General features: G+C 44.6%; 1 protein-coding gene and 1 long non-coding RNA gene across 12 annotated transcripts in view; one reads left to right on the forward strand and one right to left on the reverse strand.

Annotated features, from left to right (window-relative positions):
- Nucleotides 1-13,360, forward strand: part of LOC310702799 (uncharacterized protein) — a 328,820-nt gene that overhangs the window by 37,862 nt on the left and 277,598 nt on the right. For 10 of the 11 annotated variants that reach the window (XR_014523608.1, XM_083494955.1, XM_083494956.1 and 7 more), the window contains exon 2: nt 1,149-1,193. Coding sequence is in view for 9 of the 11 variants with exons in the window: in XM_083494955.1 (XP_083351081.1) it covers nt 1,149-1,193 (45 nt within the window). In the remaining 2 variants the exon portion in view is untranslated. Of the gene's footprint in view, nt 1-1,148; nt 1,194-6,117; nt 6,214-13,360 lie in introns of all 11 variants that reach the window. The other variant, XR_014523607.1, reaches the window with a different exon arrangement.
- LOC310702857 lies at nt 6,096-11,001 on the reverse strand. The gene is made up of 4 exons (XR_014523711.1): nt 9,390-11,001; nt 7,872-8,000; nt 6,929-7,057; nt 6,096-6,207 (listed from the first exon to the last, which is right to left on the reverse strand). It is a non-coding gene; the product is annotated as an uncharacterized lncRNA (long non-coding RNA).

Here is a 13,360-nt window from a genome sequence, read left to right on the forward strand (position 1 = left end):
CAAAAAAGCTGTATCTGCAGGTTTTGGTGGAAGCAGTGTTTACTGTTTGAAACTGAGGAAATCTGGAACCAAACTCTGAAGGGACCAGCTATTGCCAGAGTAGGGAGATTTCAATCAATGCAGTTTAACTCACTGGGAAGGGGGGGGAATGCTCCACTGTGAGGTAAAAAGTAAAAATTAAGCTATATGTTTTGTGAAATATGCTTTTAGAAAGGTCTGCTTAACACTGGCAAGAAAAAGCAACTTTATGGGATCCCAATCTGACCTGGCAGTGGGGATAGAGTTAGCCCTTTCCCCCTTGCATCAATGGGCCTCTGCAAATTCTACTCGGCTACTGTTTGTCCTCCTTTCCCTCAAATTGCTTCTTGCAGCAAAAGTGCAAAAAGAATGTGTTCTGTATTTAAACAAACCTTAAAAATAAAAATATTCACGTAACATGTCATTTGACCCAAAGAGTCTATGCTGTTTGGTTCACGAATTGCCACAATAATATTATATAACCTGTTGGTCATACATCTCATGCTTGACCTCAAAGAGTCAGGTGCTGTTGTTTTTTATCTGCAGGCATTTCACATCAATTATCAGGGATGGTGGGAGCCTTAGTCCAGAGACATCTGCAAGGCCACAGGTTCCCCTCTCCTGTTTTAACAGGAAGGAAGGCTTTTACTCAGTATGGTTTAGATTCCTTTTTGAGAAGTGGTCTGGCTGTGTTTGAAAACTTTTGCTGCCTTGTCCTGTGCCTTTGACAAGAGCAGGCCTTAGCAATTGAGGTTAATGCTCAGCCCCATGCTGTGAAGAAACTAAAGCTTTTGTTTTCTGCAAATCGAATTGCCACTAAAGACACAGGAGCAGGTCTTTTCGAGAATGGTAGTCCTAATCCAACACAATTGCAATTAATTCAGTAAGTACACCTTACTCTGCGCTGGATTAGGGCCTACCAGTGTTAATTTTAAACCAGAGAATTTTTAATAGACAGAGGATAATAAAAATTTAATTAAACTTTCTTTTTCTTTTTGTGTCCCTCCTGGATTTTTTCCAGCCTTGCTCAAGGAGCATCCGGCCAAGGTTCTTAAACGCTGAAAACCAAGAACACTTAACTACCATTAACTTACTGTTGCTAATTTTGTTTGTTTGTTTCTTCCTGGCAGGGCTTCTTTACCTTCAACAGCAGCACAACAGGAAGACTCTAACAGGTGCGTTTCCCTCTAGTGATGCAACATACTGGTTGATGTGCAGCTTAAAGACACAACATCTCTTCTGGAGAAAAGAGCGGGCAGCTCTTAAACGATCACATTTAAGTACAAAGCTTTGGGGAAGCTGTTCCACAGGAGGACTCAGAAGTGCTGTTTATAATGGGTAAAGCTGGTGGAATCTGTCCCAGAAAACTAGGGTGCAAATGGCAGTGGTAGACCGGTGGAATTGGCAGTGGTAGACCGGTGGAATTGCACTTTAATGCCATTAATACAAACATGTTCTGTGCTCAGTCTGATTCTTCAAACCCTTGTCGTTGTTCCCCACCGCCCACCGCCTCATTTTCCTTGGAAGCTATCCAGCTTGGCCACAAAACAGCTCGCTAGGCTGTGTAAGGTTTCGTTCAGTAACATACTGAAATAATTATGAAAGGAGGACACTTTCCTGTTTCTTAAACTTTGTCCTTTTTCTTCCTTCACACTCTGGTGTGGCAGGTTAAGGGGATCCTTATAGAGCCTTTCCTGCCAGCCGGGATAGCTAAGTTGGTAGAGCATGAGACTCTCTGGGTTGTAGGTTCAAGTCCCACGCTGGGCAAAAGATTCTTGCATTGCAGGGGGTTGGACTAGATGACCCTCGTGGTCCCTTCCAACTCTGTGATCCTACGATTCCTGCTGCTTGGCAACTAGGCTGTTGCTGCATGCAGCTTCACAGGGCAGGCCCGACCTTCACAACGCCGGTGGAGGTTTAGCCACCAGCTGTGGAAGAGTCAGGAGTCCAGCTTCAAGTGGCAACGTGAATCTTTCTGTGGTGACCTTAAAGGCCAAGATGGCCCCAGATGGCATTGTGGGAGGCTGACCTGCAGCTGTTGTGATTTAGGATTGCTCCTCTCCTCCACAGATAAATCACCAGAACTCTTGAGATTTACCGGGCTGTCTCTTGGCATATATAAAAAGGTCAGCGCTTTCTTCTCTTGCTAGGGAAACTGCACATCATTCAAGGAATTAACACACGTTGTTAAAGTGAGTCGCCTCTTTTAAGAACGTATGATCTATAAGCACAGGACAAAGCTGTTAACTTGTAGGGTATAATTGGTATTACAATAAGCCATATTATAGAATTGTAGATCTGGAAGGGACCCTGAAGATCATCTGGTCCAACTGCCTGCAATGCAGGAATATGCAGCTGTCCCATACGGGGACTGAACCTGCACCCTTGGTGTTGTCACACCACCACGCTCCAACCTACGGAGCTATTATGAAAGTTTGCAGGTTTAGAGAGCCCAAGGGGGTAGAGTTATGTGGGGAGCGCATTTCACAAGTTGAAAAGAAACACCCAACAGAGGTCGCACCCACGCCATACATTTAAAGCACATGGCTTCCCCTAAAGTTACAGGGAACCAGGCAGTGGGCCTTCTCAGTAGTGGCACCCGCCCTGTGGAACGCCCCCCCACCAAATGTCAAAGAGTAAAATAACTACCAGACTTTTAGAAGACATCTGAAGGCAGTCCTGTTTAGGGAAGCTTTTAATGTTTAATAGGTTATTGTATTTTAGTGTCTTGTTGGAAGCCACCCAGAGTGGCTGGGGAAACCCAGCCAGATGGGCGGGGTATAAATAATAAATTATTATTATTATTATTAAGAATCCTGGGAACTGTAGTTTACACCCACCCACCCAACTCCCAGCACCCTTGACAAACTACAGTGATGGGGAAATGCCCTTTGCTTTAGTGCAACGTCAACCCAAAGCAAATCTGAGTGAATGCTCATTAGATAGCCATCATCATCATCTAATCTCCCTGCAAACAAATCGGGATGAATGTTCCACAAACAGGTTGCCTGGAAGCTCCCTAAAACAATATAACAAGAAGGCCTACCTAGCAGGCAGAGAGTTATAAAGCATAGGTGCTGCCACACCTGGGACTTTCTGCAAGTAAAGTGTTGCACCACTGACGTACGTTCTCTCCCCTGACATCTAATGATACGGTGCACAGATCATGGCCCAGCAGCCAAACTGTACTGCAGGTGTGATAACAAAATCACTCAGCTGAATTGGGGGGGGGGGGGGGAACGACACACACCCAAGGTTAACTCAGAATGGAAAGTTTGGGGATTAATTCCTCCAGATGAAATGCCTCTTTTAATTTGAAGCTACTGGATGACTTAGAAAACCCACAGAGCTCATAAGGAAAGTAAAATGCAAGTTTTCAGATTCTGCAGGCTGTTGCTGCTGACATACTATCACTGTGGGAAATTAGGATCAGAAAGCAAAACCACTAGTACCGCAGGTGCGCTGGGACTGGAAGAGTACAACTAAGCATAAAAATGTCAGTGTCCATATGGCTGAGCATACATCAGTTCATTGTCCAAAGAAAACAACATCCCCCAGTTTGCCGTGCATCTATGGATATGCCTTAATTATTTTATTTCTTGGATGACATCAGTTTTATGTTCCCTCTGGAATCGCAAGGTCAAAGGCTAGCGTCTCTTCAGCATTAACGCACACATAATATTTTGTCTGAAGAACTGATAGAAGGAAATTAAATACACGGGGCGGCCAAAGTCCCTGGACTTCAGAACTACAAGCCAAAATCATAACGTGGCTCAGAGCTACAATATACCACATCTTGTTGCTACTTCATCTCCCTCCCCAAAACCTCGGCTGTTAGATCAACCCTTTGCTCTCCAAAGCCCCCAACCACATCACCTGTGCTTCTCACTCTCTTAAAAAAAACACAACACTCCTCAACCTCACCCACCAGGCTTATCCCAATATCTACAGCAGCTCCATTGATTGCCAAATGTTCCCTTTCTTCTGTGATTTTCCAGTTTCCCCTTCCCGGCGTACCCCCTTCAGTTAACCCACTCCCTCCCCCCCCTGTCTTCTGTCCCATTATTCTCTTTGTGTCCTGCGGGATTCTGATGCCATAACTCTTAAGAACATTGTAAGAGCCTGCCGGATCGGGCCCATGGCCCGTTTACTCCAGCATCCTGTTCTTACAGCAACCAAACTGTGAAAACTTGCAAGCATTGCAAGAGTGCAACACTACTCTGCCCACTTGTGATTTCCCAGCAGTTGGGGTTCAGAGTCATGCTGTTTCTCACAGTAGAGGTAGAAATTTGTCATTGTGGCTCGTCTTCATATCCCAGGATCCTCCTTGTAGCTGGCGGGGGGGGGGGGTACTGGGGGCAGGGGAAGATGAGGAAAAGGTACATCTTCACTGTCAAGATTGCAGCCAATGCAGATGATCTTAATGTTTCGCTTTAGCTGGGTTATGTGCAGGGCCTTTTGCCCTGAGCACTCTGGTTTTCTTCTCATGAGTCTCACCTCTTGTCTTTCCAAACCACTGACAGACCCTGCCCGTTCCTTTGCTTCCTCTGCACCTTTCCTGTCCTTCACCCCCCTTTCGTTTTTATTCTGTTTAGAGACTACCCATTGGGGCGGCCCATCAGTGAGGCAAGGTGAAGCCATGTGCCTCAGGCGGCAGAACTGGCTCCCGCCGGCCTCACCAGGGCTTTGCCTGCACTGCTGCCATTGTTGTTGCCCGCACTGCTTACCTTTTTTTGTTTTAGACAGTGTTTTTACCTTACTTTCCAACAGCTCTTTTACAAACATTGAAATTTCATTACTAAATCCGTTTCTTTTGTCTTTTTAAAATGCATGATTTAATTGGTGATATCGTAGCCAGTCTGTTAATAATTCTCTTATATCTTCAAAGTTCTTTAATTTCAATTGACTCTCCACCTCCATTAAGAGCTCTTTATATGTTGCCCATTTATTTTTCACATTCAACTTTTTCAATGATATCGCTTCAAGTGGGGAAAGCCACCATGGTGTTTTCTGTTCTAGTAAGTTTTTATATTTCTCCCATACACCATAGATTGGTCTTCTTACCAAATGGTTAAAAAATCCTTTATGTACTTTTACCTTTTCATACCATAAATATGCATACCAACCAAATCTGTTATCATGATCCTCCAAATCTAGAACATCGGTGTTTTTTAATGTTATCCATTCCCGAAGCCAACAGAGACAGGATGCCTCGTAGTATAACCTCAGATCTGGCATACTGCTTACCTTTTTTTGAATTATTGGCCTCATGTCGTAAGCCTTAAAACACCCAGATGCATGAAAGGCTTCATAAGATTAGATTGTCTTCCAACTATGAAACCTAGTTCTCAATGAGATGGTAAACCAATACATGGGCTATACCCTTTCAGCAAGGATGGAGAACCTTCGGGCCTCTCTGTGCAATGCTCTGGACTCCCCTAAGCCACTCCCTCACCCCCAGGCCACACCCCTCACTGGGCTTGGTTCACAGCCTCTTCAAGTGTTTTTGCATGGTTGGAACATGCCCTTGGACTATGACAGTGCTCCTTTCTTGTGTGGCTGGAATGTAGAGACAAGGTCTGCATCTGTTGCTCTGCCCATGTTTGGCTCTGGTCCTGTCCATCAGTGCCTGCTCCTGCACAAGGAAATATGGTCCTTGGGCTGAAAAAGTGTTTGCCTCCCTTCCACTGTGCATTAAGCATCATACAACATAAAAAAACGCCTTTCACGTAGAAAATTAGAAGTTGGGCAGTAGTTTTCTCCCCTAGTTTTCTAAGTGCATGGATTTCCCCCCTGCAGAGAAACATTCAGCAATGAGACTCTTACCTGTAGTTTGAAGTTGTATTTGTTAGTGGAAACAAGGGTTTTGAATATATAAACATTATGACTGTTTTCATACTATTCTAGCACATAAGCTGTATTGGAGAGTTTTTAATGTTTGATGTTTTAGTATGTTCTGATATATGCTGTGTGGCTGGGGAAAGCCAGTTGGATGGGCAGGGTATAAATATTATTATTATTATTATTATTATTATTATTATTATTATTATTATTATTAAACAAATTATCACCTTCTGTCTTTTCTCTCTCTCTTTGCAGTATCATATTTATCATCACTTAAAGACAATTTTTAAAATTAAAACTTGTCTTCTGCTTAAGGATGTTAGCCGTGTATTGAAGGAGGATCATCTGGAGGTAAACATAATAATAATAAAAAAATAATAAAAAAAATAAATGTATTTTGTTTTGCTGAGTGTTGAAGCCACACTCTTTCCTTATGTGTTAACTGTGTTGACAAAAAATGCCTAGGATTTGCGCAAGATTTTTTCGTGGGTACCCTAAGCCTCCCACTTTCCTTTCTCCTGGCTTTTTATGGGCCAGCATATTGAGTAATACTGATAGGGTTGTTACCTATCTTGGCAGACTTCTGAGATTTATGTCCTTTTCTTGAACTTTGGCAAAGCTTGAGTAACTTACCCTGCCAGTAATGTAGCACTTAGCTGAACTCAGCTGAGCAAATCTACTTATATGGGGTTTTTAAAAAAGTGTATTCCAAGATGTTGCCTTGTTATTCTTATTGTCACTTTCACAAGTAACAGGGATGGTGAATCAATTTTCCCACGTAGGGAAAACTATCACAAGCTCGCAGTATAAAAATAACCCACCCTTTAAGGATCTAGGTTTAGAACTGCCTAGAAGTTACTTTTGCCAACTCGAAACTGGCAAGGAAGATAACAACAAGAATATTAAATCAACAAGGCTAAACAGATTACTTCATGTAGAGTGACAGCTGGCCATGAGTGATAACACATGATAATAGCTTGTAAAAAGTCGAGATATGAGCTGAGCAAATATGATTCCAGAGCTACTATCTGAGTCAAGTATTTATGACAGCCTGAGTGAGTAGTACCTGTTCTGGCATAGCTTTGAGGGCTCTGTCCTCTTCTTGAACCTTGGCAGCGCCCGTATAACTTGTCTTGCAAGTTAATGCAGTGCTCAGATGAATAGAACTGAACGCACTGGATTCCAAAGCCGCCATCTGACGAAAGAGTTTAATTATAACAGATCAGTTGTTAATAAATAAAAATAAACCAGAGGCCTCTTCTGTGTGTTTAACCTCACAGGCTGCTGTTTGCAATACATGGCCCTTTGATTATGCAGAATCACAACGAACAATTAAATACCTTTTGTTAGCACAGATCATTCTGTTAATGCATTTGTTGTTGTCTTTAACACACACACACATGGTGAGGTTGCAACATCGATTCTGTTTGCTAGATTCTTTCAAAAGTGGGATGGAATTATTTGATATCTTTGGACATGAGCCTTTTTTCAGTATTTACAGTCTTTCACAAACAATGCAATAATGATTGGAGCTTTTTTCTGTTTGCTCCAATTCTGGCTTGGTGCAGGCATAACACTGCAGATCTTCCAAAAGATGCTGAAGAGGCTTTCCTCATCTCTGGCGTGAATTCTCTCTCCACCACCTTCCTTTGCTGGCTTTTGTGGTGGTTTAGTGTCATATCTTGCACAGTTTTATTAGGAAACTAGCCAAAGAGATAGTGGGACCATTGGAAAACGAGCAAAGAAAGGAAGACAGGAGAATTGCAAGGAACATATTTGTCTGTGTTCACTTCAGATGATGTTGAAGGGGTACACACACCTCAACTATTGTTATTTTCCTGGAAGTCTCTGACGACCCGTCTCTGTGCTATGCCAAGATCATGTCTGACCACATCCTGGAAAACCTTTGAAATGTGTGCTGAGCCCAGGGGTTGGTGACGAAGAGTTGCGTTTGTTATTTGAAGCATTCCTAAAACTTATTCACCACCACGGTTGGCTGAAAATAGTACCTTGTGGTCGCTTCACCATGTTAAAAGAAAAAGCAATGTCAATCAGCTGTGAATTTGCTCCATGAACTTCTTTAGATGCAGTTTTAACTTATATTCTAGGCGATGTCTTTTCTCTGTAGGAGATGTTCTCTGAATGGGGGGAAGAGCAGAACCAATGTCTTGCTGAAGGCACCAGTTGCTTGTTTTCACCACCAGAATAAAACACCAGGTTGTTTTCAACCAGAAACCAGGCAGTGGTAATGGGAGCCTGGAATCAGCCAGAAGTCAGATCTAGCAATTCTTTGGTTGGCTGCTGGAAGATATGCATTGTGAGGGTCATGGTACGCAGGAAGCAGGGGATCTGTGAACAGATATCCCAAAGTCATTTAATTTTTCTAAAAGCAGCTGAATCAGGGACAGAAAATTGGGTGGGCGTTGGGTGGGCTGACCCTCTCACCTTGCATGGATTATCTCACATAAATTGACACCCCCCTGCCATTCCTTGAAACTGTTGCTAGAGTATTTTCCAGGGACGGTCATAGATTTACAGAAGCCACCCCGGTTTCTGATTTGATCCCAGAATGTCCCACTTTTCCTTAAGACATCCCTGTTTTCATCAGAGAACTGTTGGAGGGTATGCTATTAGAAACTTCAGGAAGATGGTTTATATTTATATCAGAGGTGGTAGGGAGGTTAAAAATGCTTCTTCCCTGCTCCATATTCACAATCCAAATCAACACCTTGGAAGAGCTGATCAGATCTCACTCACTGTCTGTAATTTGGCCCTTAGTGGCCTTGACAAGCAGAGTTTAAGGCCACACAGGGATTTGTTCTCAGACTAATTAATTGACTGAGGTGGGAAGTGAGTGGTAGGCCCAAAGCTAGCCCTTACTACCTGTAATGGCCTCTGGATAGCTTTGCATCTGTTTCTGACAGCCAAGACAAGCATCAATGGGGAAAACGGATTTCTGCTATCCTAACCCATAAGCCTTTTTTGAAGGGTTTACTAATATCATCTGATCTGATCTGGCCTGTTTTGCTTAAGAGGCTTCCTTGCCAGACAGTGTAATTTCCTACAGTTTACTCTTTGGTCAGAGGACAATGGTGTTATCCCTTCAGTCCCAGATTCAGGATCTGCTCTTCAGGGTCTCCCAACAAGGGATATTTTTAATTTTCTCCTGAAAGTTAGTAATGAGGGAGACAGACACACCTCCCCAGGGAAGACATTCCACAAATGGGGGGCTGTGGCTGAAAAGGCCCTGTCATATGTCAGTAGCAACCCAGGCAGTCCCACCAACAAAACATTGTCCCAATTATTAAACATCGAAGCTCCCACAAGATGGCAGCTGGCCACTTTGGAAGCCTTGCTTGTTTGTATTTTTTGGTCAGCCCTGAGCCCAGGTCTTCAGCCCCTCAAGTCTACTAAATTGGTCAAGCTCTGAAACAGTAGCTAGAGAAGGATGGACTCAGTAACTGTACTGGTTTAACTGGTCCCCTTATGTACGTTTCCCAGAGGAGTGAGGAACATTTTGAAATTACCAAGAAACCACGTCTCTCATTTCAAACTGTAGAGCGTGTCTGGGCAAGTCCTTAGGAGCCGCATAACACACAGAGTTAACTGTGCCTATAATTTGCAACTGACCCAAGTAAATTGATACCATGGTATGGTAAGCAGATAAACTCCGAGAACGATTACTTTATTGTAACCCTGTTTCCGTCGCATATTGACACAGAAATTCACATTAACGTGGATAATAAGCAAGAGACGATTTTTCTGTTATCGACAGCATCCATTATCCCAATAAACGACACCAGGGCCCTCTTGCATTTCCTCTTTATATCCACAACATTTTTACACATGCCTTGCGCATTGCCGTGACATTTCCCTTTTTAAAAGGCCTCTCATGTTTATTTCCAGTGAGTGTTGTGTGACAAAGGAATTCCTCAGTTTTGGCTCTTATCTTCTGTTCTTCCAGCTGCCCAAGCGAATGCCTGCCATAGCAGATGCCCTGGCTTCCTTGCTAGCACATGTCCCAATTCTTTCCGTCTTTATTTATAGCTGACTTTGAAGAACTCTCTGAATCTTGGCATATGTTGAAATTCGTTAAGAGATCTGGAGTGCAGCGTGTCTCAGGAACATAGGAAGCTGCCTTATGGTGAATCAAACCATTGGTTCATCTAGCATCAGGCGAGGTGACATGGGGTTCAAACCTGGAGGTGCTGGGGTTCAAACCTGGGACGTTCTGCATGCAAAGCCGATGCTCTGCCACTGAGCTATGGCCGAGCTCTATTTCTCTGTTGCACCTGAATCAGGTGTAGCCAGGCAAATGCTGGTCCAGGACCTGGATGTTGTGATGGGGCTAGATGATGGCCAATAAGTTGAAGTTGAATCCCAACAAGGCTGAGGCCCTCTGGGTAGGGGATTTCCAGGTCTGGCAAGTAAGTGGTTGTTCCTGTTCGACACAGGATTGCCTTTCCCCTAAAGGAGCAGGGCTGCTCATTGGAATCATCCTTTACTGCAACTCCTTGCTCTGCCCCACCTGCAAATACCATAGATGCTGGCATCACCATTCAGACTATCCAGAGAAATTTCCTTAACTTCTGGAGCAGATTTGAGTATATTTCACTCTGGATAGTCTGAAAGGTGATGCCGGGGAAAAGAAAATCACCGAAAATCACTTCCCCTCCCTCATACTGGATTGAAGGCCCTTCAGCGAATAGAAGGGTAGCTTAAGGATCAGTTAGGAGTGCGTGCAGGAGCTGGCCCCTGTGACCAGTAGGGCTTCGCAGGACTGGGGCTTTCCTAAATTTGTTCTGGAGAGGCAAGGCATGGCTGCACAGGTGAGGCCGCTTGGTAACTCACTGCACCTGGTGGCTAGAGCCGGAAGGGATATAAGGTCATCATTTCCCTGCGTCTCTTTGCCACAGCAACACGTTTCCTGCCTTGCTGCGTTTGGCTTCTTGCTTCCTGATCCTCAGACCTCGGCTTCTTGACTCCTTGCTTCTCGACCCTCAGACCCTTGACTTTGTGACTCCCTGCTTCCTGACTCTCAGACCCCTGGCTTCTGGACTCTCGTTCCTGCTCCCACCCCGCCATCTTGCCCCTGGTCCCGACGTCCTCAGCCGGGACTTCGATCGCCCGTGACAGGGTCTGTGGTGTTTGTCAAATGAGGAAGGGCCAGCCCTACTATTAGGTATTTGGTGGCAGGCGAAGGCCAGCAGTGGCATTCCACTGAGTGTTCCTCCTGAGCAACCTCAAACATTTCCCTCTGCTTGAAGAAAGGAAATATGTCTGCCACATGCTCTGTCCTCGTCCCCCTAAACTAGCTTGCTGCCTTAGGCGCTGAAGTAAAATTCAGCTGCCAGGCCAATCAGCTTCTGTCCATGGAATGGAGAGGGGGGCATCTTGTCCTTTGCCTCAGGCAGCAATATGTCTGGGGCCGGCCTAGTGAGCTGTGAGAAACAGCAGTTGGACAGTTTGGGGATTTGGAGACATACAGAGCTGTGAATGTGTGAGGAGGCTGAAGGTGAAATAAGTTCTCTCTTTCTGAAACTCTGAGGTGTGGGGTGGGAGCAGAACTGATCCCTTGCAGGAGTTACTGTTTGCCACCGCTTATGCTCTGTTTGTGTATTTTATAAATGAAATATTACAAAGAGACCACAACTCTCCGGTTCCATGCAACGGAATCTAAACCTGATAATTCTGCCCTTGGAATTACTCTCTGCTCTGGGAAGCGGGGAGCACATAACAATATTTGAGGGCATTGGCTTACATGCTACTGCGAAGGACAGCTTATTTCCTGCTTGCATTGAGTTGCCTTCTAAGACGATACACAAGCTGGGATTGATTTCATTCTGCGCAACTTTTATTAGTTACAGCTTTTCCCTTCCCCATGCTGAACATTTGCATTCTGGCTGAGACGCCTCTTAGAGCTGGTTCACTCATGTCCCGGCAAGGGATGGAAGGGTCTGTCCATTTCAGTGCTCTCGGTTTCCCATTTTCCCCATCTTAAATTCAGTTCTCTGCAATTCTGCAGAATTTTTTTTTTCCCCTTTACTAATGTATACATTTTTTTTGCAAGCAGTTTCCCCCCAATATAATGCATTTTAACGTTACTTTCACTTATATGCACCCTCTGCCTTAATATATGCTGTTTTATAAACCTTGGTTGTTTGGTGAACTGTACTGCAAAGTTTGGATATATTTGGAAGAAATGCTGCATATCAGTTCACATATTGTTTTGTAGGTTTGTCATGTTTCAAAAAGTGAAAATCTGGACACAAAAGTTGTTGAGCTTTTATTGGCAAAGTTGTTGAGCGTTTTTGGTGAAATAAAAAAAGGGGGGTTCAGCTACTTTTAATTAAATTTGTCAAATTCTCTGTACGTACTACTGACATGGGTTGCCATACGTATGGATTTTCATGGACATTTCAGCAATTTCCAGCCGCACACTGTTTATGAGAGTTGAATACAGTGGTACCTCAGGTTACATACGCTTCAGGTTACAGACTCCGCTAACCCAGAAATAGTGCTTCAGGTTAAGAACTTTGCTTCAGCTTGAGAACAGAAATCGTGCTCCGGCGGCGCGGCGGCAGCAGGAGGCCCCATTAGCTAAAGTGGTGCTTCAGGTTAAGAACAGTTTCAGGTTAAGTACGGACCTCCGGAACGAATTAAGTACTTAACCTGAGGTACCACTGTATCTGCTATGTTACATGTAGCAACCCTATTTGGGAAGTGCAAATCTGGTAGATTCCTGCTGACTGACTTACTTTTGTGGTGGATCCTTGCATTGTCAGATTCCTTTATTATTTCATTTTTAAATAGTTTTTGTTTACATCATTCTTCAGCCAAAGAAAGGCTCCCAGAATGGCTTACAAATGTAAATAGTAAAACATATCATGGACCCATCCGCAGTGACCCCCCTCCCTGGAAGCAAGGCACGAAGGGGAACAAACCCTGCCCAACTGGCCTGGCCATATTGGCTAGTATTCAAATAAACTGATATCAGGAAAGCCCGCCAATCTCCCGCAGCTGGTCTGGGAATTCCCCACGGACGGCTGCCTAGCCCTGACCTTGCTCCCAAGGGCAAGGGCCTGGTGCGACAGGCCGCAATAGCTGCCCGCCCTGTGACCGGGTAAGCAGCCATTCTAAGTCTGAGGGCAGGGACTAAGGTCACATCCACACCGTCCATTTAAAGCACTCTTATACCACTTTAGGATGCGGGTGGCGCTGTGGGTAAAACCACAGAGCCTAGGACTTGCCAATCAGAAGGTCGGTGGTTCGAATCCCAGTGATGGGGTGAGCTCCCGTTGCTCGGTCCCTGCTCCTGCCAACCTAGCAGTTCGAAAGCACATCAAAGTGCAAGTAGATAAATAGGTACCACTCCGGCGGGAAGGTAAACGGCGTTTCCGTGCGCTGCTCTGGTTCGCCAGAAGTGGCTTAGTCATGCTGGCCACATGACCTGGAAGCTGTACGCCGGCTCCCTCGGCCAATAAATCGAGATGAGCGC

This window comes from Podarcis liolepis (genome assembly GCF_965112155.1).
Source record: "Podarcis liolepis genome assembly, chromosome: 3".
Classification (NCBI taxonomy): Eukaryota; Metazoa; Chordata; class Lepidosauria; order Squamata; family Lacertidae; genus Podarcis; species Podarcis liolepis.